Source organism: Pelodiscus sinensis, chromosome 4 (genome assembly GCF_049634645.1).
Source record: "Pelodiscus sinensis isolate JC-2024 chromosome 4, ASM4963464v1, whole genome shotgun sequence".
Classification (NCBI taxonomy): domain Eukaryota; kingdom Metazoa; phylum Chordata; order Testudines; family Trionychidae; genus Pelodiscus; species Pelodiscus sinensis.
The window spans coordinates 27,766,893-27,790,810 of record NC_134714.1 but is presented as its reverse complement, the minus strand read 5'-3'; the positions used below and the strand labels follow the sequence as shown (position 1 = coordinate 27,790,810).

Here is a 23,918-nt window from a genome sequence, read left to right as displayed (position 1 = left end):
ATCTTTACCACAGAGCAGGTTGGAAAAATACCTGTCCCAGGATTACTCCTTAAAGACAAAGCACATGAATGGATATGATATGAGAGACAGCCAAACCAATATGACCTCTGTAAATATAAAACATGCCTCATGTTGCATGCCCACATCAATAAAGAAAATTATGTATTTTTCATTCTTGATATTCTGACACATTTAGTCAGATTCGATAGTATCTTATTTCACATACAGTCCCATAAAAATCAGAGAGACTATTTGTGGAGTAAAGGGCTCTAACCCAGAGTAAAAGTGTCAAAAACTATCCCTGATGAAAAATTGTATCAGGACCAAGTTTGATTCTTGGATTGCAAGTATCAAGACAGTGTATTTACAATTCTGATCCATGTACCTTTTTCATGGGTATCTACATCAAAAACCAGTTAATGGATTTTGTTCAAATTTTCAGAGTAGCTCTAGGCTATAGAACCAAACATAGTTAAATTGCCTGCAATAGGAGATTTTGAGAGTATATCTTTAAAAATGCTAAAAATAATTATTTTTAATGGAATACCCAGCTTGAAATGTATTACAGTATATTGCTGCTTCCATGCTGCTAAAAATATACACATATTGTTCCTTATCTCCATATATTGAAGATCAAAACAGTAGCCAAAAGGTCATCCATTCCACTGATGCCCTTTCTGTTTTGTTTCCATGCGTCAGGGTTTCAGAGGTGAGGCCATCCCATATTAAAGGCTCCGCATTGCATCAAAGTGCTTGGTACAGATGGATGCATTCTTTAAACACAGCAGCATTTGACAGTGTACCTTGTAACTGCTCCTTTGGAACCATTACAAAGTATTGTTACTTCAATACTTAATATACAGTTGTTAACAGCCTCTTTGATATGTGTTAAAATACATGCTTTTGAGCACTACAGGATATCTTGTTACTGGAAACACCCCATAGGATGTATAGCATTACTTAGTGCAGTTGGACTTACAGAAGAAGCATTGGTCAGTCCTATCTGATCCTACTTATGGGAGTCCATAAATCCCACATCTTACTATGCACTGTATTAACTCGTTTCTTTTCCCCAAGGGATTCCCTTGCCCCCAATGGTTAATTCTCGAATGCATTTTAGCATATAGTGGACAAAGACTAGGTCTACACTGCAAAGATAAATTGGAAACAGAAACTTGCAAATTGCGTATCTTTTTCCGTTTTACTGTCAAAAAAGGCTTTTCCAAAATTTGGCATGTCTACATCGTGCCAAATTTTGGGGAAAAAAGTCCTCTTTTGACACATCCCTTCTTTCTCATAAAATGAGGTTTACAGGGTTGGCAAAAGAGCATGCCTGCTTTTTCAAAAATTGTTCCAAAAAAGCAGACATGCTCCTTGGACGTGGTATTGCTTTTCCAGGATATCTCTGGTATCCTGGGGATATGCTGCAGTCTAGACGTAGCCAAAGTAAAGTCTTCATTGACTTCAGTGGTGTTTCACCTGTGCACAGAGAATAGCATTTAGGCCAGTATATTTTGTGTAGTATGATTGCTATGTGATTTAACTATGAAAATCTAGAAGTGAAGCAGAGTAACAAGAAGTGATGTCTTGAACACCTGTATTGACTGATTTAGTTGGAGTGAAATTCACCTGGGTACAGTGGAACCATGCAAATCCCCTGTCACTTAAGACCTATTATGGGATTGTGCAGAACAGGAGGGGAAGTTGTGTGTGTGGCAGCCTGCAAGTTAAGGCTTCCATACCCTGTGTGCCATGGTGAGGGTTTCTAGACTACTTTGGTTTGTCAAGGTGTGATAGATTGGGGAGGACCCATAAAATTTCCAGCATAGAGAGCTTGGCAATGCAGCAGCTGCAATTGCAGCACATGGGTTTTCACATCAATTTATTTTTGATGGCTTCAGAGTGTTTATTATTATAATAATACTTATTCACACATACATGCCCAGTCATAATAATTTATTTATGTAGGGGTTTCTTGCAGATACAGTAATAAAAATAATGTACAGTTGTCTCTATTTTTTACTGGACCTAAACAAAATAGAAACACAAATAAGGTGTTTTGCATGTTGTTATCTTTTTTATTATTGTTTCTTTGGCTTTTTTGGTTGCATTTTTTAGACTTGCCAGCAAGTTAGTCTGCATCTGTGAAAAATGATATTTTTATGTTTGTTAATATCTCTTTTCACAACCGCAGACTTGTTAGCTAGCTGGATATATAGATGTTCAATTTTGACTAATCGGGTAATAAAGTAGTTGATTAATTGATAAGGAGGGCACTCACTATCCTGCTGTGACTCTCCTTTTGAAATGTACAAGAGCCACCCACAATTCCTGTATATTTCAAAGGGAGAGACCAGGGCATTCCCGTTGCCTCTCTCCCTTTGAAATGTACACGAGCCATGGACGGCTCTGGTACATTTCAAAGGAAGAGAGGCAGCGGGAGCCTGCACCAGCAGGGACTGTGTCTCTTCCTTCAAAATGTACAAGAGCCACCCATGGCAGGCATCAGGACCGGTATGAGCAGGGATGTTTTAATCCCCACTTGTGCTCTTTCCCTACTGCCCTCTGCTTCCCCTGCCCCTGCAGAGATGGTGCGGTGGGAACTGATTTTTAAGCTGGCTCCCCCGAGCACTGGCTTCTGCTCTCTCCCCTTGTTGCCTCTCTCTGATAGAGGCAGCAAGGTTAGGGGAAAGCAACTGGTCGAATTCCTATTCGATTGCCTGATCAGCATTTGCTGATCGAGTAGTCATTTAGTCAACTAGTCTCTTACATCCCTAGCCAGGAAGCAGCGATAAGTATGTTACAAGTGGTTTTAACAGATGAGATTTTCCTCATCTATAAAATGGGGCTAATAAATCTTATTGATGTGTCCCAAACTGAGGCTTAGTCAGTTAATGCTTGTAAAAATGTTCAGTCGCATAATGATGGGTCAGATCCTGCATCATTTGCTGGCTTTTTTTTCCAGCAGGGGACAAGATGCTGTGTCTTGTTTACTGACATAACTCTGTTGGCTTCAGTGGAATTATGCCAGTTTAAACCATCTGAGAATCTGGCTCTAATTCCCTGGTTTATCTATAGCAGATAACGTGCTAATAAGCATCGGTGCCATTGCTTTCACAGAGCATACAATAAAAACTGTACGTGGATTTATGTTAGACAGTGCTATAAAGGGAAGTCTGCTATTTATTGTCAAAACAGTTTGTTCCTACAAATACCTCTTTTTGATTATACAGAAAGGTTTGCCTAAAAAATAATCATACCATACAGCTTGGTATTCACTGTAATGTTCAAGTTTAAAGTAACATCTCAAGCCATGATGTTCACAGTGTGAAGGAACTTTTAAGTAGGTTTTAACCACAATGCCTTTAATTTTCACTAGTTAGCTTGTATTGCCAGCTGGATTGTGCATTTGAGCTGCATTTGGAGAACAAAATAGGCTGAGAGAAGGAATTCAGTCTCCTGCCTTCTCTGGAAGCCTATGGACTACAATGCCAGCTATTCCCTCTTCGGGCGTCGTATGCAAGGATTTAACAGCTATGTTGGACTTCAGTGGGAGTTGCACCCAAGTATAACCACTGACTAAGTGGTAGACCTGTGATTAAAAACTCAGGGTACGTTTACACAGCAGTGTTATTTTGGAATAACTGATGTCCGTGTCCGTGTCTAGTAACACAATTAGCGTCTACATTACAAACAATTATTTCGACATACTGTCAAAATAATATCGAGCTGGAGGACTTCTTACTCTGACTCCTATAACCCTCATTTTATGAGGAGTAAGAGAAGTCAAAGGAAGAGTGATCTTCTTCGGACTTCCTGCTGTGCAGACAGCGCCAAAAGATGAAATAAGCTATTCTGATTTAAGCTACAGAATTGACGTAGCTCAAGTTGCATAGCTTATTTCAGCTTTAGCCCTGGTGTGTAGACATGCCCTCAGGGAGAGTCTAGCTTATAGTCAGCACACTGAACCACAATTATTATTATTAATTACTTGACTAACGCTTGGACCAAGGTTGGAGCCCACCATGGTAAATACTGTACAAATACACAGTAAGAGAAATCTCCTGTCCTGAAGAGCTTACTGTCTATAAATGCTATCTCCATAAAAATACTAAATCCAAATAACCCAATTAATAACTAGAATTTTTAAAGTGTCATATAAGACGAGCAACACCAGGATTCATTGGCATTGTGAATTACCATTTAACAAATGTCATGTTCTGTTATTATCCTTAGCATGAATTACACACTGATCTTTTCTCGTTTGCAAATGTTTCTCTTATTCATTCTCTTTGAGATTTCACTTTGCATGTATTTCCTGCTTTTTTGTGACTGATGTTCATTTTTGTTTCTCTGACAATAGGTGTAGTGGATCTTTAATCTCTAATCGGGAATGAAGGTGGAGGAATGGAGCTGGGGAAAGGTTTTTCCCACAAGCTGAGTGCTGAATCAGTGAAGGAGAGAAACTTTTGGAATATTACAGTTTTCTTTAGACTTACGTTGTTATTTGCTAGTTTTAGAAGACAGGTTCTCTTTCTCTGACTCTTACTATTGTCACTCAACGGTCTCCTGTGCTATCATACAAAGTGATTCAATATTGGGGCCATTTCCATAGGACACACAAATTTAGGCTGAAAATTTTGGTGGCTATTTTTTTTATTTCAATGACTTCTGCTTGGAGGACCTGAGCCAATTCCCAGAACTTTGTCTCTGATTTCAACAATAGCTGAATCGGGCTTCTAATTGGTTTCATATCAGTGAACAACACTACACTGGGTGAGGCTGCATTAAAATTGCTAAAAAGAATATGGAATGTGGCTTTATAACTTATTTCTTTGCCTGAAATTCGCTCCCTGTTCCTGAATTTTCTGTGATTTATGTTTTATACATTGAAGACCTTAGTAAAGAGTCAGCTGTCAGACGTTTTTCAGTATATCAAGGACCTGATTAGGCATTTCTTGTGTATGTAAGAATTCTCATTGATGTTAGTGAATAATCCAGGAATACTAGGCTAGTCCAGAAGTATACACATGGCATGCTCAATATGCTGCTGCTTTTTTTCCCACTCACTAGGCATGCTCTCAGTCAAGCACCTCCTTTGGGTACAATTCCACAATGAGATGGAACGGATAAAGAGGCATTTCTCCTGCCTAAAATGACTGTATTTCTACATCTGTGTCAATTATAAAAAAAACCTGCAAATTGGGTCAGGAGTAATTTATAGGCTAACATATTCTGTAGGTTTTATTAGCCTTATTGACTGTGTTGCTCAATGCTGAAAAAGAAGTTCCATAAAAATGGAAAATAAAATAAAAACAAATTGACATTTTAAAAAATGAAGCCAAAACAGCTGTAAATCTTCCTTAGTTGGAGGGTGATGCACCCAGTGTAATTTTAGTCTGATGGTTTTGACTGCTAAAAGAAACAGAAAGGCAAAAATTAACACTGACAAGTCCGGGCAGAGAAAACAAAATGGATGTAGTGCAAAGATAGTGAAGGGGGTCCGAGGGCCTAGCTTTTGACAGATGGCAATGTGTCTTTCACTAAGAGGTGTCTGTAGAGCACTTATTTCTTCAAACCTTTAATTTTCATGGTACTAATTGACAGTGTGAAGGAAAAGGAGCATGTATTATACCAGGCTCTGGTAAAAATCAGGCACCAAAATAAAAAGTCTGACACTTGTGCACAGGATCCTCTCTGCAGTGCATAGTGTGTCCAGAGGGGTGTTTGTAATTAATTTGTTTAAATAGAAATAATAATGAATAAAAAATATACTACTTAGCTAGTATATAGCACTTTTCATCAGTAGATCTCAGTGCTTTCTTAGAACTGTCATGTTTTGCACTTCCTTAACTGACATAAATCGAAAGGTCTCAATCAGCTTCACAAGCATTAAGTCCATGGTAGAGGTGGGGCTAGAAGCCAGCTCCAGTAACTCCTAATCTTTTGCTTTAGCCACAAGACCATCCATGTGTAGACTAAAGGCAAACACAGATGCTTTTCAGCAATGTTTTCTTGAGCCCCAGTGATCATTAAAGCCATTTCCAGAGAGGAGATGATTTCATCAAAAGGAAGGGTCAGAAAAGTCACCTAACTTCAATTGCAGAAATGTAAGAAGGATCTTATAGGAGCCCTCACCAAGAGCATATCACTGGAAATCAATTTCGGACACTTGTAGCCTAGGGTGTTTGAAGCAAATGGTGCCAGTGTGTCCTACTAAAAAGAGTGGTTCCTCTGTGGGTTTGAATTTTAATGATCTCTGAGAACTGAAAATCCAAGAGCTGTTTATTGGCTTTTATGGGGTACTTTTGGTATGAGATCCAGGTCAGGAGATGTGTCAGTGCCTACAGGGTCAGCCAAGGAAAGTTGCTTTTGTGAGTGGAAGCAAGTCACTGTTAGTTCAAGCCATGAGAGCAGACATTGCCTCCACCCCAAGTGGAGCTGCATTGTGGAAAAATCTGTCTACCTCATCTGGAGTTGCTCTTGGAAAAAAGTAAGGAGGTAAAAGAAGAACTGAGCAAAGAAGCGATTAAAGAATTTGGGTGACAGGAAGAAAAAGAATCCATGAACTTTGGACAATGCTTTTTGGTGTCCTCATTAGCTGGCCTCTCTTTCAGAGAGCTATAGTCAAGCACACCACCTTTCTGTAAATCTGAGGGGTTTTCTGCCAATGTAGCTGAAGATTAGGAGAAAAGGTTGTTCTGAATCCCTCCTGGGAGCCTGTGCCCTTCTTTGGAGAGGTTCCTGGAGTCCCAGAAAGATTTTTAGCCTTTCTGGGACTCCAGGAACCTCTCCACAGAAGAGGGCTCTCCCAGAAAGTGTGGCTAGATACCTCTGGAGCTCCCTGCCTGATTACACACATGCATGTGAAACAGGCCACTGTAATTACAATGCAGGGGAATGTTATGTCTCCCTAGAGAGGTTTCCAAATAACAAAATGAATAGAAATAGTGGATCCATTGGGGAAAAAATCCATTGTTAATCAATGGAAAGGCTTGCTTCAGAAAAAAAGTGCTTTCTGCTTTGATACCAATGTCCAGTTGTGATTTTAAATTGGAGTTTGTCAAGTGAAACACTTAGATTTTATTTAAAAAGCAAAGTTAGGAGTGTGAAGCCCCTCTGGCTTAGGTTTTTGAAAGACAAGAAAGATAATATAGGTTTTTTTTACAAATTAAGACTTTTAATCCATTATAGCTCCTGCAGTCTGTGGTTTCTGGCACTGAGAAGTAATTCCTTTTGATGTCTGGTGTTAAACATTTCTCACTGTGTAAATTGCTCATGCAACTTGCCTTTTGAAAAGTCATTGTATCTTCCTGTCCTATGAAGTTCTAAGTACTAGTTGAGCTTCAACCCAGAATTAGCCACATTTCACTTATAGATCACGTTGCACCATTTGCATATCAGATATTGAAAACTATAGAGCATGTGGAGACCTATGGAGTTGAAAGATGCAGTTCAAATGTACTGCTAAGCACCAGAGTGGTCCATATAGAGCTTGATGCAAAACAAAGGCAATGGAAGTCTTTCTGTTGATGTTATTTTGACTTTTGGATCAGGCCCATAAAGACTAGGGGATGCCAAGAAGGCAAGTAACATTGTAAAGGGCTCAGATGAACTAAAAATGTTTAGTTCTTCATGACCAGTTAGCTGCACTTGTGACTAGACTATATTCTGTGGCTGGCTTTTTTGCAGCAAACAGATTTTGCACCCAATAAGACAGGTAATTTCAGTAGGGATCTACTTGAACAATTCCTTTGGTGCTTTAGTCCCCAGTTTCTAATCTACTTCCATATGTTTTATTCACTTGCTTGGGTACCAAAATAAAATACACTTCAAACAGAACAAAATTCCTGCACATTCTACTTACAGTTCTTCTTCTTCTAGTCTCAGGAGCCATAGGTCAAGTGCAAGTGTTTAATGACCTTCTGGCCGAGAGTGTACAGCCCTTGGGTGGGTCTAACTTGTGTGGCTGGCACTTATGGAGCAGATAATCTAAGATGACACTGACCTTGACAGACTTACAGGAGAAATATTTTCAGTAGGATAAACTGTTCTTGAATAATTTCTTCAGTGTGCTATATTAGAAACACAATTGTGGTTTTCATCCCCATCCTTGTGTGTTTTAAGAATTCCATCTGTGCTGCTGTAGTTATACAGATTTTATGGAGGTCAACAAAATATAAATCACATTCTTCGCCTATGTTCCTGCATAGTTATGGGACACTGGATTAAAATATTGATGCAACAGATTGGCTTGTTTAAAAACTTGTGTGCCAGAACCTCAGCTGGTGTAAGCTGGTGAAGCTCCATTGTTTTTAACAGAGAGAGGTCAGTTTACAGCCATTAAACATCTGGACCAATGGCTGGATGCTGAACCGGAAGCCAAAAAAAAACTGGGCTGTATTCCCAGCTACTGACAAACTGTGTGATCTTGGGGAAGCCACTTTCCTGCCTTAGGCCTCAGCTTCTCCATGCACATGGAGAGATAATGATACTGATCCTACTTTGCAAATACTGTAAGATCTATGACTGAAAAGAGCAAAGTATAATCACTGCACTTTCTTACTTTCTCAATCAGTACAATTGTCTTTCTGGCTTACATTGTGCAATAGCTCCAGACACCATAGTATTTAGCAATGCTGTAGTATCTGCCTTCTCCCTTCTCAGGTTCTCAACTTTCTGCATATTAAGGAGGCACCAGTTGTAGTTATATGGTGATGAAGTGAGCTTTGACCTTAAAGAAAGAATTCAACCTCTCTTTTATGCAGGAAAATCAGCAAATTGTCTCCAAAATAGTAACACCTCCCATTGCTCCCCATTGGACATCTCTTAGTCCTGGTCTACACTCCTCTTATTTCAAAATAACAAGCAGAGCATCCACACTGCCAAGCCTATTATTTTGAAATAAGGGGCTGGTTATTTTGAAATAACTTCTGCTTTCCTTGGGAAATAAGCTTATTTTAAAATAGTTATTTTGGGAGTTATTATTTCAAAATAAGTTATTTTGAAATAATTTCCCGGTAGACATGTGTAGATGTGTCTACACAGCAGGGCTTAACTCGAAATAAGCTATGAAAATTGAGTTATGTCAATTGTGTAGCTTATTTCGAAATAGCTTATTTTGAAATTGGGAGCATCTACACAGCACTTATTTTGAAATAGAGCACTCTTCCTCCGACTTCCCTTACTCCTTGTACAATGAGGGTTACAGGAGTCGGAGGAATAAGCCCTCCAGCTTGACAGTATTTCAACATTATTTCGAATTAACTTTCTGCTGTGTAGACACAAACTAAGTTATTTCGAAATAACTCTAGTTATTTTGAAATAATGTTGCTGTGTAGCAGTGTCCTTAGAAAAAACATCCCATCTTGATTTGAAAATTGCAAGTGATGGAGAATCCACCATGATGCTTGGTAAATTGTCCTAGTAATTAATTACTCTCACTATTTAAAATGTATGCTTTATATCCAATCTGAGTTAGTCTGGCTTCAACTATGAGCCATTGGATCATATTATATTATATATTTCTCTACTAGACAGAAGAGCCAATTATTAAATATTTGATTCTCATTAGACTAAGTAAAGTAAATCACTCCTTAACTTTCTCTTTGTTAAACTAAATAGATTGAGCTCTTTGAGACTATCATTGTAAGGCAGGTTCTCTGATCATTCTTATGGCTCTTTTCTAACCCTTTTCCAATCTTGTCAACATCTGTCTTGAATGTGGACACCAGAACTGTATACAGTATTCCAGTGGCTGTCACACCAGTGCCAAATATAGAAGCAAAATGACCTCTCTGCTCCTACTCAAGATTCCCCTGTTTATGCATCCAAGGATGGCATTAGCCCTTTTAGTGACAGAATCACACTGGGAGTTCATGCTCAGCTGATTGTCCACTAATGCCCCCAAAACTTTTTCAGAATCACTGTTCCTCATGAGAATGTCCCCTGTGCAATCAATATGCATGATTCTAGTAGCATACTTTTACTTTTAGCTGCATTATGCATTCAATTTTGAAAAGTGCTAAGGAGTGTTACAAATAATTAAAAAGCCATGTTCAGCAAATGTTCCTATGAGCAGACTATTCACCACACCAATTTTACATAATCTTGTGCTCTTCCTACACACAAAGGGCTTGTGGTGGTTATTAAACATCCAATACACGCTAACCAAAGAAAGAGGTAGGGAAGCATCTATGCCTCTATGAATTTGTATGTCACCCAAGTAATTTGACTATTTTCTTTCTTACCTATGATATTTTAAAAATATTGTATGTGGGTATGTCTACTCTACAAAGTTAATTCGAACTAACAGACGTTAGTTCGAATTAACTTTGATAGGCGCTACAAAGGCAAACCGCTAGTTCGAACTTAATTCGAACTAGCAGAGCGCTTAATTCGAACTAGGTAAACCTCATTCTATGAGGACTAACGCCTAGTTCGAATTAAGTAGTTCGAATTAAGGGCTGTGTGGCCACTTAATTCGAACTAGTGGGAGGCTAGCCCTCCCCAGCTTGCCCTGGTGGCCACTCTGGGCACCACCAGGGAAACTCTTCTGCCCCCCTCCCGGCCCCGGAGCCCTTAAAGGGGCACGGTCTGGCTACGGTGCCCGTGCCAGGTGCTAGCCTGCCAGCACCCAGCCAGCAGACCCTACACCTGGCACGGCACGAGCCAGCCACCCGCTGCCACCCAGCCCCCCGCCTCTTCCCGGGACCAGGCTGGCGGCTCCCAGGAGCCTGCCCAGGGCCACAAGAGGTGGGCGCCCGCCTGGTCTAGTGCGGACATCGTGGACCACATCCACGACCTCCGCACTAGACACAGGAAAGTGGCCGTCTAAGGCAGGAGAGCTGCCAGCCTGGCCATCCAGGAGCAGGTGTGCATGAAAATCAAGGTGGTCCAGTGAGACCCCCGACCCCGAGCCCTGAGCTTAGAATGGCCGTACTGGGTCAGACCAAAGGTCCATCTAGCCCAGTAGCCTGTCTGCCGACAGCGGCCAACACCAGCTACCCCGGAGGGGATGGACCGAAGACAATGACCAAGCCATTTGTCTCATGCCATCCCTCTCCAGCCTTCCACAAATCTTGGGCAGGGACACCACTCCTACCCCCTGGCTAATACCACTCCATGGACCCAACCTCCATGACTTGATCTCACTTCTCTTTAAACTCTGTTCTAGTTGTAGCCTTCACAGCCTCCTGCAGCAAGGAGTTCCACAGGTTGACTCTTTGCTTTGTGAAGAACTTTCTGTTATTAGTTTGAAGCCTGCTACCCATTCATTTCATTTGGTGTCCTCTAGTCCTTCTATTATAGGAACTAATGAAGAACTTTTCTTTATGCACCCTCACCACAACACTCGTGCTTTTATAGACCTCTATCATATGCCCCCTCAGTCTCCTCTTTTCTAAGCTGAAAAGTCCCAGTCTCTTTAGCCTCTCTTCATATGGGACCTGTTCCATACCCCTGATTATTTTAGTTGCCCATCCCTCTCCCACCCTCTCTCTTCCCCTCACCCACCTCCTTTTCCCAGTCTCCCCAAGTTTTGTTCAATAAAGAGAGTTTCTATTTTTGAACACACATGTCCTTTATTTTGTACATCAGGAAGGGGGGCTAGGGAGGGGTAAGTGGAAGGAGGTGAGGGAGGAATGGGGTACGAGCCCCCGATGGGGAGGACTGGGGTGGCTCTGCGGGCTCTTCGAAGTGGAAGCTCTCCTGCAGCTCCCCGATTAACACCCCCCGATGGCAGCCTGCGGCAAGTGCAGCCAGGCTGATGGCCGAGTGCTGTGATGTGCCGAGTGTGGGTACTCAGGGCACTCCAAGAGAGGACTGCTTTGCTGTCCCTCATCGAGTTAGAGAAGTGAGCGGGGAACCCCTGAGAACTGTCTGTCCGGGGTGGAGGTCGGGACCCTTTAAGCACAGCCCTCAGCTAGCCTGAGACAGCAGCTCCACGCTCTAAGTCCTAATCTGATGCCCTGCCGGCACTGCTTCCGGCCATCCTTAACCTCGGTTCAGGGTCCACTCAATGTGGACATGCTAGTTCGAATTAGCAAAACGCTAATTCGAACTAGTTTTTAGATCTAGATGCACTAGTTCGAATTACCTTAGTTCGAATTAACTAATTCGAATTAAGTTAGTTTGAATTAGTGCTGTAGTGTAGACAAACCCTGTCATACAAAGATCTGTGTAATAGAGCAGGGGACAAATTTAAGGCTCTTTGGGTATGTCTACACTACCCCGCAAGTTCGAACTAGCGGGGTAATGTAGGCATACCGCACTTGCAAATGAAGCCCGGGGTTTGAATTTCCCGGGCTTCATTTGCATAAGCGGGGAGCCGCCATTTTTAAAACCCGGCTGGTTCGAACCCCGTGCAGCGCGGCTACACAGGGCTCGAACTAGGTAGTTCGAACTAGGATTCCTATTCCGAACTACCGGTACACCGATCCTGTAAACTTCATTTCACAAGGCATAAGGGATCTGTTGGCAAAGGCTTTCCTCGTCGACAGATCTGCGTCTCGACTGCCACATATGTGCCGACGATCAGCTGAGCCAGCACAGCGCGGTGGCCATTTTTATTTTAATGAAGTGGGGGATATTAAATTCCCTGCTTCATTGACTATGTTGGGAAGTCTAATTTACATGCCTCTGCCAGCATGTAGTCTAGACATACCCTAAGTATCTAACCAGGTGAGCCCAAGACAAATATATAGGCTCCTAATGAAAGTAGTCACTCTAATCTGTTGAATGTTGCTACCTCCTTGGGGAAGCTCTCTGCTACCCCATTTGTTCGAACAAATGACACCTGCTTCAGCCTATGCCTGTTCTTGCCTTTGCCTCTGTCCCTGCTCAACCTGTGCTTGTTCCTGCTTCAGCTCCAGCCAGAGCTGGTCATCTGGCTGTCCTCCCTTCTGCACTGCTACCTACATCCCCCTCCTTCTCTGTTCCCTGCCTCCCTTTGGTAGTATGGTCCCTGCAGGTAGTGTGCTGCCATAGACTCCCTTAGCTGCTGCCAACCTCAGAGCTTGGCATTGGAGGGAAGAATTTCCAAGCACAGAAGGGAAGCAGAACTAGTCACACTACTGTAGAGTATATCTAATGGGGCCTCCTTTGCATTGCAGGGCTGTTGGTGAGGAGCCTGGTCAGCCCTGCTACATGTGAGGAGCTGGATCCCATGGAGTGGTGTTCAGCAGAGATTAGGAGAAGAGGGAGCACATCACGAAAGCAGCATTCCTCATTTTCCCCAGAGCTTCTGCAATCCTCCTTTCAGCCAGCAAAGCACCCGTGTGCTACACACGACATGGAGAAAGCCAGACCTCTAGCCCATATTCAGCACTGGCACAAGCACAGTTAAATGCAGTCTCATATGAATATTCTAATTGAAAATTTAATCACCAGTACGCATGAGTTAAGATACAGATAACAGAGCAGTAAATTGTGTGAGAAATAAGAACATACATTGTTTTTGTTTTGTTTTTAAAAGAAGGTTCTTACAGTGAATCATAGAATCATAAAGCTGGAAGAGACCTCAGAAGGTCATCAAGTCCAGCCCCCTGCTCTAGGCAGGACCAATCCCAAATAAATCAACCTAGCCAGGGCTTTGTCAAGCCAAGACTTAAACACCTCTAGGGATGGAGACTCCACTACTTCCCTAGGTAACCCATTCCAGTGCTTCACTACCTCCTAGTGAAATAGTTTTTCCTAATATCCAACCTGGACATCTCCCACCACAACTTGAGGCCATTGCTCCTTGTTCTGCCATCTGTCACTATTTAGAACAGCCTTTCTCCATCCTCTTTGGAACCTCCCTTCAGGAAGTTGAAGGCTGCTATCAAGTCCCCCCTCACTCTTCACTTCTTCAGACTAAACAGACCCAACTCCCTCAGCCTCTCCTCATAGGTCATATACTCCAGCTCCCTAATCATTTTGGTTGCCCTCCACTGGACCCTCTCCAATGCGTCCACATCCTTTTTGTAGTGGGGGGCTCAGAACTGGACACAATACTCCAGATGTGGCCGTACCAGAGCTGAATAAAGGGGAATAATGACATCTCTGGATCTGCTGGCAATGCTCCTCTTAATGCAACCTAATATGCCATTAGCCTTCTTGGCTACAAGGGCACACTGTTGACTCATATCCAGCTTCTCATCCACTGTAACCCCCAGGTCCTTTTCTGCAGAACTACTACTTAGCTGGTTGGTCCCCAGCCTGTAACAATGCTTGGGATTCTTCAGTCCCAAGTGCAGGGCTCTGCACTTGTCCTTGTTGAACCGCATCAGATTTCTTGTGGCCCAATCCTCCAATTTCTCTGTCACTCTGGATCTTATCTCTTCCCTCAAGCGTATCTACCTCTCCCCCTAGCTTAGTGTCATCCGCAAACTTGCTGAGGGTGCAATCCATCCCCTCATCCAGATCATTAATAAAGATATTGAACAAAACCGGTCCTAGAACCGAACCTTGGGGCACTCCGCTAGAAAGCGACTGCTATCCTGACATTGAGCCATTGATCACTACCCGCTGGGCCCGGCCTTCTAGCCATCTTTCTATCCATCTTACTGTCCATTTATCCAATCCACATTCCCTTAACTTGCTGGCAAAGAATATCGTGGGAGGCCGTATCAAAAGCCTTGCTAAAGTCAAGGTATATCACATCCACTGACTTTCCCACGTCCACAGAGCCAGTTACCTCATCATAGAAGCTAATCAGATTGGTCAGGCACGACTTGCCCTTTGTGAATCCATGCTGACTATTCCTAATCACTTTCCTCTCTTCCAAGTGCCTCAAAATGGATTCCTTAAGAATCCCTTCCATGATTTTTCCAGGGACCGAGGTAAGACTGACCGGCCTCAGAAGATCAGTGGCCATATTGTAAAGTAATTCATGTGAACAACTTAAAGGTAGACCATGTGGTCTTCCATGAATTGCTGTTATAGGATGATTCAAAGATAACCTTTGGGGGTGAAAGGGTGGGAAGAATCTTCTGACAGACTCCATGAAGATCTAAATATATGTATATTAAGTACTAAAGTAAGTAGAAAAAAGTGGACTTTCAGTGTCCTCACAAAGTCATACTTCTGCTTCTCAGAGGAGCCTAAATGTTCCATAACTATTCATTGCACTGTATAAGAGATCAGGAGCTCCCCAAAGAAGATGAATGTATCAGAGCAGAAACATTGTGAGGTGTTCCACACTATCTCTGGCATTTGAGCTGAGTCATACAATTCAAATCCAAGCTTCCCAAACGTATGAGATGTGGAATCAAGCGCATCGTAGACAGATGGGGATATTTTGAATAATTACCACTCATTCATCATTATACATTCTATTCAAAAGGGCATGAAGATTGTTTTTAAAATAATTATCGTTAATGTAATTCCATTCAGGTCTAAAGCACAATAGAAACAAGCCATTCCTGAATGGCAGAGACAGATGCAATCAGTGGGCTGCAGCACTGTGCCCTAGACTCAAACTTTTTAGTTCTCACAACATGAGGAACCCGTGTCAGTGCTGGTGAGGCCATTGATGGGACATCTCATGGAAAGTGGCCCTGTTTTGCATAATTGTATCTGGTTGGCTTAAAAATTCCTCCTGCAGGTAATTGGGCACAATGTACTTTACTACCTGGCCTAGACTGTGCCATGTTGCTGTTGTGGGCTGGCTTTTATCCTAGAGGAGGTCCCATGCCCTTAAGAGTTTTGGGATTCTACCAAATAGCATGTTATCATTATGGCTCTTGGCCTAAAGTCTGACAACATGGTGGTGTGCTCTTTGGCCTTCCATTTTCCTGTTCAGAAACTGCTTATATTCCAGCATCTTCTTCCCCTTTGGGTTGCTGATGTCCCTTTTCATTTAGCACATTTCTCTCTCCTACATTGCTGGAGTATTTCTCAGCCAGGACCATGCTCTCTCCTTTATTCTGTTCTCTCAGTTCAGGCCCCGCTCTCTTTGGTTCAAGTTTCTCTTTGGCTTTCAAGCTTTCTTTCTGATCAGCCACATTACCTATTGTTATATATGCTGGGGTTTTTTAATGTTTGCAGTGTAGTTGTAGCTGTATAGGTCCCAGGATATTAGAAAGAGAAGATGGGTTAGGTAATCTCTTTAAAGCTTGTCCCTCGCATCCCCACAAGCTGGTCCAATACAAAATATTATCTCACTCGCCTTGTCACTTTTTAATGCACTTTTCATAAAGCTCCTGCATTTTTCCTCTTTTCTTTCTCTTTCTCTTAATGATGCCTCTCATTTATATGATCCTCTTCATCCCAAAGCACCCCCAGGTTCTCTCTGAATAAAGGCAGGATTCTTTGTAAAATGCCCTTTTCTCACTGAAATGCTTCTGGGGAGGAACGTGCCTACTGTTTAAAATCACACGGCACACGAATCAACTATTTAGGCTAGGAAATGAAAAATACCCTGTCCATCTGGAACTGCAGAGGGATTCTAGGTAGGAAGAATGTAGGAACTTGGCCAGAACAACTCAGACAAAAAATGCCAGTGGATCTTTAGCAAAACACAGGTGCTAAGGATATTGTTGTTATGTCTCATTCAGAAAATTGAACCTCCATCAGCACAGTATCTCTTAATGCTACTGGGAATGACTGGTTGATGCTGAGCAAGTTACTAAATGTTCCCTCCAAACTCCATCCTTAGAGGGACAGTGAGATTAAAAGAACTTTTAATTAGAAATATCACTTCCATATGATTTTTCAAACTCCTGATGTTCAAGTATTAAATATCTCTAGAATCCTCTCTTCCCTGCTTTGCAATTTGAGCACTACTAGAGCTTCTCTTTTTTGTGAGATAAGGGAGGTGTCACATTTCAATAGCTTATGAACTCTTTGCATGATTTCTGTGTCCTCTTCAGTTTGCTAATCAAAACTCATTCTGTAGCACATTTCTCATCCCTGGAGGGTGAAACTGTCTTCAGAAAATTAAAGCTCTTGTATCTGCTAATGTGTCATCACAACTGATAGCCTGGGGAATGTAAACAAGTTTAAAGATCAGAACAATTTTGCTGGTGACTGTCTAAGATTGTGGATTAAGCATGCAGAATTTATAGCATCAGATCTTTCAGCTAGATTGAACATAATGGGCTAGACACTCAGAGGGTGCAAATGGATGTAACTCGGTAGAAGTCAGTGGAGCTATGCTGATTTAAATTACCTGAGGATCTGGCCTATGGTGCTTTTCAAAATGTTGTTTCAATAATACATAAGAGCAGGCAGATGATCCGGCAACATGTAAAGCATCTCCCACGAGTCAGTGATCATGCTTAGCTCCACCGGAGCCCATCTGAATTCAGGGCATTCAGGATGTGCCTTTAATCCAATTGAGGACCTTATAAATAATGACTTGTAATCTTGAGTCATGTCACTTCCAAAACTTTTTCAAAAGCAAATTGAAGTGCCAGCAGGTACAAAGTCCATCAGGCATATTAGTGCAGGCATTTCTTTAGGGGCATGCTCCAGATCTTAGATTTGGCAAACTTTCTTCAATAAGTTGGAGAGGGGTACTTGCTGCTGCCCTTTTTCAGAATCATAATTACTCAGGCTGTGTCCAGACTCAGGGGTTTTTTAAAAAAAAATAGCCTTTTTTTCGAAAAAACTTCACCTGCATCTAGACTGCAGCTGCGTTCTTTCGAAATTAAATTGAAAGAACGCGGCTTTTCTTTCGACGGCGGTATACCTCATTTCACGAGGAAGAACGCCTTTTTTCGAAAGTGCTCTTTCGAAAAAAGCAGGACAATGTAGCACTTTAAAGACTAACAAGATGGTTTATTAGATGATGAGCTTTCGTGGGCCAGACCCACTTCCTCAGATCAAATAGTGGAAGAAAGTAGTCACAACCATATATACCAAAGGATACAATTAAAAAAAATGAACAAATATGAAAAGGACAAATCACATTGCAGAACAGAAGGGGGATGTGGGAAGGGGGAGGAAGGAAGGTAAGTGTCTGTGAATTGCTGATATTAAAGGTAGGGAGAGTGGGATGTTTGTGAGTTAATGGTATTACAGGTGATAATTGGGGAAACTGTCTTGGTAATGGGTGAGAAAGTTCAAAGTCTTGTTAAGTCCTTGTTGGTAAGTGTCGAATTTTAACATGAATGACAGTTCAGAGGATTCCCTTTCAAGTGCAGATGTAAAAGGTCTTTGTAGCAGAATGCAGGTGGCTAAGTCATTTAGAGAGTGTCCTTTCTGGTTAAAGTGGCAAGAAACTGTTTTCTCTTTGTGATCTTGTCTGATATCTGTTTTGTGGGCATTAATCCTTTGGCGAAGTGTCTGAGATGTTTGTCCAATGTACATAGCAGACGGAAAAATTCGACACTTACCAACAAGGACTTAACAAGACTTTGAACTTTCTCACCCATTACCAAGACAGTTTCCCCAATTATCACCTGTAATACCATTAACTCACAAACATCCCACTCTCCCTACCTTTAATATCAGCAATTCACAGACACTTACCTTCCTTCCTCCCCCTTCCCACCCCCCCGCATCCCCCTTCTGTTCTGCAATGTGATTTGTCCTTTTCATATTTGTTCATTTTTTTAAATTGTATCCTTTGGTATATATGGTTGTGACTACTTTCTTCCACTATTTGATCTGAGGAAGTGGGTCTGGCCCACGAAAGCTCATCATCTAATAAACCATCTTGTTAGTCTTTAAAGTGCTACATTGTCCTGCATTTTGCTTCAACTACCCCAGACTAACACGGCTACATTTCTATCACTTTCGAAAAAAGGCGTTCTTGAATGCCAACAGGGCTTTTTAGAAAGAGAGCATCCAGACTCACTCGCTGCTTTCTTTCGAAAAAGCGGCTTGCAGTCTAGACACAGCCTCAGTGTCATAGAACCATGGCTATTAACAGAGCAGTTTTAGCTCACTTGTTATTGGTCTGTGCTATTGAAGGCAGAAGATCTAAGCTTTTTCCTCACTCCCATTGCTAAGTTCCCAGTGGCCAGGAAGTCCTATAAACATATACTAGTGGCCATGTTAAGGGACTATTGGATTTGGTGTCTGCTATTCCAACCTATCCATCTTGGTACTCTGAGATCCCCATTACTCTAGCATGTGAGCACTTCACCATATTTAACTTCACAACATCCCTGTGGAGTAAGGAAGTGCTAGTCTAGTCTATGGATGGGAAACTGAGACACAAAGACTTGCTTAAGAAGACACAGGACAGCTACAACAGAGCAAAGAACTGAGCCATGGGCTCTACTGATTGCCAGGCTAAGACCCTAACTACTGGATCATCCTTCCTCCCCCATCCCTCCACTCACAGGAGATTAAAGAGAATATTAGACTTTCCCAAAGATTACATTAAAATGATAATGGATCCTACAAAATAAAGCATGGAGCAGATTAATTCTTAGAGAGGTAATACTTGGATGAAAGGCTGTTATGTAACAATAAAGTTGCAACAGAATAATATGCCAAAAATGAATTCTTGGACAGAGAAGCAGCAGTGGTATTTAAGTAAAGGCTTCTTCTTTGATTGCTGCTCCTCAGCTGAGCAGTAATGATGGAGTTGGATGAATTCTTTTCCTCATTTTCTGTTTTGTACCATCTTCATGGCTTTATTAATCTTTAAACCTTTTTGACCTCTTTAATTCTTCACCAGGTCTAGATAATATATCCTCATTTCTACTTCCTTGCACTCTGGTATGCATCTGTTCTGAGTCCATTCTTGACACATGTTCAGACTATCACAGTCATCTTTCTTGGATCTTCTGTATTAGCATTATTTCTCACCTTAGCCATTTTCTTATCACTGCATTTTTTGCCATCTTGAAGCTCAGCATTCCCCTCAGCCAGTTCATTTCTGCAGACAATATCTATCATTCTTTGGTATTCTCCATATTCCAACTTGCTGACCCATACAACAGTCAGCATGACATTTGTGTCATATGTGTGGATGTTTGTTTTTATCCAAATATCTTTAGTCTTCCAGCTTCTACAGTTTTCCTAATTCAGTAACAGCTAACCCAATAGGTAACCACTATAGAAGGCTTTCACCCACAACTTGACATACCTCAATTTTGACTTTCAGCTTCCCTTTGTTTTAGGCATGGGCTTTTGTTTGATTTAGTTTGGAGATTTTTTTCTTGAACAGAGACTCAAATCCTGCAATGGATTTTATGACTGGGACCAATTTCATTACCTTTTTACAGAGAAAGCACCATAGTTATCAACGTGTTTGAGAAGAAAATGATTGATGGTTTGGCAGTGTGATGATACATCTATGTGTATCTGTTTGTGATGTGGCGTCAGCCTGATAACGTGTTTCGGATGATGCAACAATATAATACTGGGAGACCATGAATTCATTCTGAGGTTAACTGCTCCACCAGGGGAGAATTTGCTGAGTGCCCAGAGCCATTAGCTGGGAAGCTGGAACTGGCACAAGTTTTGTTTTTCTTATTAGGGTCTGATCAGTTTAACTTCTCTTACCCATTTGCTGTATGGTCCTATAATATAAACCAATTCTCTCCCCTCTAGCCCTCTACCGCACTGCATGGGCCATTCCTTGTTGTTCTTATGCAGACAGAGCTCCCACAGACCTCACAATGGGAGTTTGTCAGAGCCAGGAGACATACTTTGTATGAAAAGTACATTTATAAACAGTTTATAAAGTTAATAGACATTATGGTCACGTTGCAGACATGATTAATATATGTTATAAGTGGTCATAAGCACATCAGTGGAAACCGTTATTGCCAGTTTCTAGACAATTTACCCAGCATTGGTTGGGTCCTTAACTTTCTTCATTTAAATCATTGCTCTGGGGTGGGGTGGGGATGAAGGGTTCATTATGCAGGTTGCCCCGGGGAGAGAGGACACCCCCAGCCCTCTTTGACTGCAGCAGCTTGGGGCCAGGTGAGAAGTACTTCTTCATGGCCGCTGCAGCTCCAGTGGGCACAGTCAAGGGGAGGGAGTGCATATCCCCCAGCTGGGGGAAAGACAGACACACAAAGAGACACACAAATAGACAAAATCTCTGAAATATATAAATGATAGCAGTCTCTTTCTCTACCCCTGCCTCCTGCTGGCCCACTGGTATTATAGTTGTCCCAGCATCTATCTCTGGCCCTTTGCTGCTCCCTCCCCCTCCATAGTTATTCTGAAGTATAAACTCCGTCCTGCCAGGCCCCTTCCTTTTCATTTTATGAGAAACAATCAAATTCCAAGCACATCCCATTATCCCAGCACAACCAAATACTTGCTTTAAGTTGTGATAGGAGAAAGCTGCATACCAAATTTGGTGGTTCTAACTCTTACTGTTTAGGAGGAGTTCTTGAACAAATAGACTCACAGACGGATAGACAGACAGATAAATGCACATTTCTAAAATATATAGTAAGATCATTAACTTTCGGAGTGTTGGATTATTGTATTTGATTAACCATTTACTAAAACACCTGTTAATTGTTTGTGAACCCTTAATGTAAACTATTTTAAAATGTAGTCTTATATAAAATACAATGAGGCTACGTCTACACTGCACGTGCATTCTTGCGCAAGTTAATTGACAGTACAGCGTCAGAAAACAGGGCTTCTTCCAGAAGTTATTCCTCTTCCCATAAGGAATAAGCCTTCTTGCACAAGAGCTCTTCCACAAGAAGGCAGTGTAGACAAGCAACATGATTTTCTTGCACAAGAAACCTCTATGGCTAAAATGGCCATCAGAGCTTTATTGCGCAAGACAGCATCCACACTGCCATGGACGCTCTTGCGCAAAAGCACATGGCAGTGTGGATTCGCTGTTATGGAAGACCTTTTGCCCAAGAACTCTTGAGCAAAACAGTTCTTGCGCAAGAAGCCTGCAGTGTAGACATAGCCTTAGGGTAAGGACTGCGGATTGGCTCCAATATTAGAAACGAGTTATTATAACTAACAATTTGCTTTGGTGCTCCTCTTTCTAATTCCAGATTAGCCTGAGGAGAAGGCTAAAGAAACTGGCCACCAAGATGGTAATCACTAGTGGAAATGAAGAAGATAAAGGCAATCAAGAAAAGGAGAGCAAAGAAGAAACCATCCTGGCAATGCTTGGGATTATTGGAACAATTCTGAATCTCATTGTGATCATTTTTGTGTACATTTATACAACATTGTGAGCCAGAAGGCACAGGACAAGAACTGACAAAACGGCTGCTAAAGGTGACAACAAACATTGTAGGCTATTGACATGTTGCTTAATCAGAATTGATTCTGTACTGTATTACCACATCATAAAAGTACTGCCTGTAGGCAGCAAAAGCTGAAGCACAATTAATTTAACAGGACTTCTTCACGCAGTAACAAGCTAAACTCTTCTGCTCTGCTTCTTTCCCTTTTTATTTGGTTTTGGTCTGGGGGTGGGGGAAAATGACTGCAATTATGTAAGTAGCAGCTCTGAAGCACTCCATCTGGGATGCAAAACACAATAGAAAGAGACTGTACACTATTTAGAATTACTAATGTATATCGTATACTCTCAAAGATAGCTACATAGCACAGATTTTATGTCCATTAGGTCAAATATTTTTTCCCTCTATTTTGTTTACATTGAAACTGACAGGCTTTTTATTTAGAATGAACATATGGTGCAATCATGGAAAAACAATTCTGTTGAGCAAGATCTGCCTAAAAACAATAAAATGGGGGAAATAAGTGACATGTTTATTTTTTCTTTTTCATTTGCTTGACGTGTGCTGTTCATACCACTGTTTATAAATATATATTTTTAATAAATGTGCTATATTTTTAGCATGAATCAAATATTTGGAGACAATCTGGTATTCATACAGCCTGGTTTTGTTTGATGAAGTGCCCTTATTTGACTATGGATGTGATGTTCTTTAGCAATTATAGACCAAACTTTGCAGTCATTTCATTGTTATCTGGAACAAAACTCACATCATGCTTGACTTGAAGTTGGAATGCCAGCTGAAAAGCATTGCTTTTTAATACACAAGATAGGAAAGCATTATAAGGTGACCTTTATAGACTGGTTGCAGGGACATGGCGCTATTTATAGAACAATGGCAAATGAAAAGAATATTAGGGTATCTCACATGACATTAGAAAACTCATCAAATATATGGTCTTTAAGCGCCCCTCCTCCCCCGGTCCCTTTCTATATGTATCTACATAAGAACAACCATATTGTGTTGGACCAAAGGTCTATCTAGCCCAGTATCCTGTCTGCTGACAGTGGCCAATGCCAGATGACCCAGAGGGAATAAACAGAACAGATAATCACCATGTGATCCCTCTCCTGTCATCCATTTCCAGCCTCTGACAAACAGGGACAATATTCCTATTCATCCTGGCTAATATACACTGATGGGGAGACGGGGAGAAGATTTCTGATAGTAGGGGACTCTTTAATGGAGTGGACAGAAATAACAAGATCCAGTGGCTGGAAGCTGAAGCTAGACAAACTCAGGCTAAAAATAAGGTGCCCATTTTTATGTCTTTCTTTTAAATGTGCTTTAACTAAACTAGATGTTGTGAGCTTGAATCTGGAATCATTGGATGATTCCATATTGGATGATTCCATAGTCTATGGCCTATGTTTTGCAGAGGATCAGGCTAGATGATCATAACATTCTCTTCCTACTGTAATATCTATGTATCTATAAGTCATTAAAAGTTATATCCCAGTTCTGCTCTCAGATGGTCAGGGACCACTTCCATTGTCTCTAACTAATTAATGATTCAATTTCATCCTCAGACAAACATGGATGTTAGAAAGAAAATTCCTTACTAAATTATGGACCAAGTTGTCTCATCTGAGATTCATGCGGAACCTACAGTTAAATCAATGGGAGTTATGTGAACTTGTCTAGGGCATAATCCAAAGCAACAGAGGGCAAATATAGGACCCTGGGCTGGATCCAGTTCAACAGGGTTAGCCACTGCATTTATCTGCGTCTCCACAG

At 41.5% G+C, this 23,918-nt stretch overlaps 1 protein-coding gene across 3 annotated transcripts in view; it reads left to right on the top strand.

Annotated features, from left to right (window-relative positions):
• Positions 1–22,721, top strand: part of LOC102460137 (protein TUNAR) — a 40,290-nt gene extending 17,569 nt beyond the window's left edge. For 2 of the 3 annotated variants that reach the window (XM_075926036.1, XM_075926037.1), the window contains one exon: positions 21,924–22,721. In XM_075926036.1, the coding sequence (XP_075782151.1) occupies positions 21,924–22,109 (186 nt within the window). In that variant the 3' untranslated portion in view covers positions 22,110–22,721. Of the gene's footprint in view, positions 1–13,116; positions 13,341–21,923 lie in introns of those variants that run through there. The other variant, XM_075926038.1, reaches the window with a different exon arrangement.
• Positions 22,722–23,918: the final 1,197 nt, after the last annotated feature.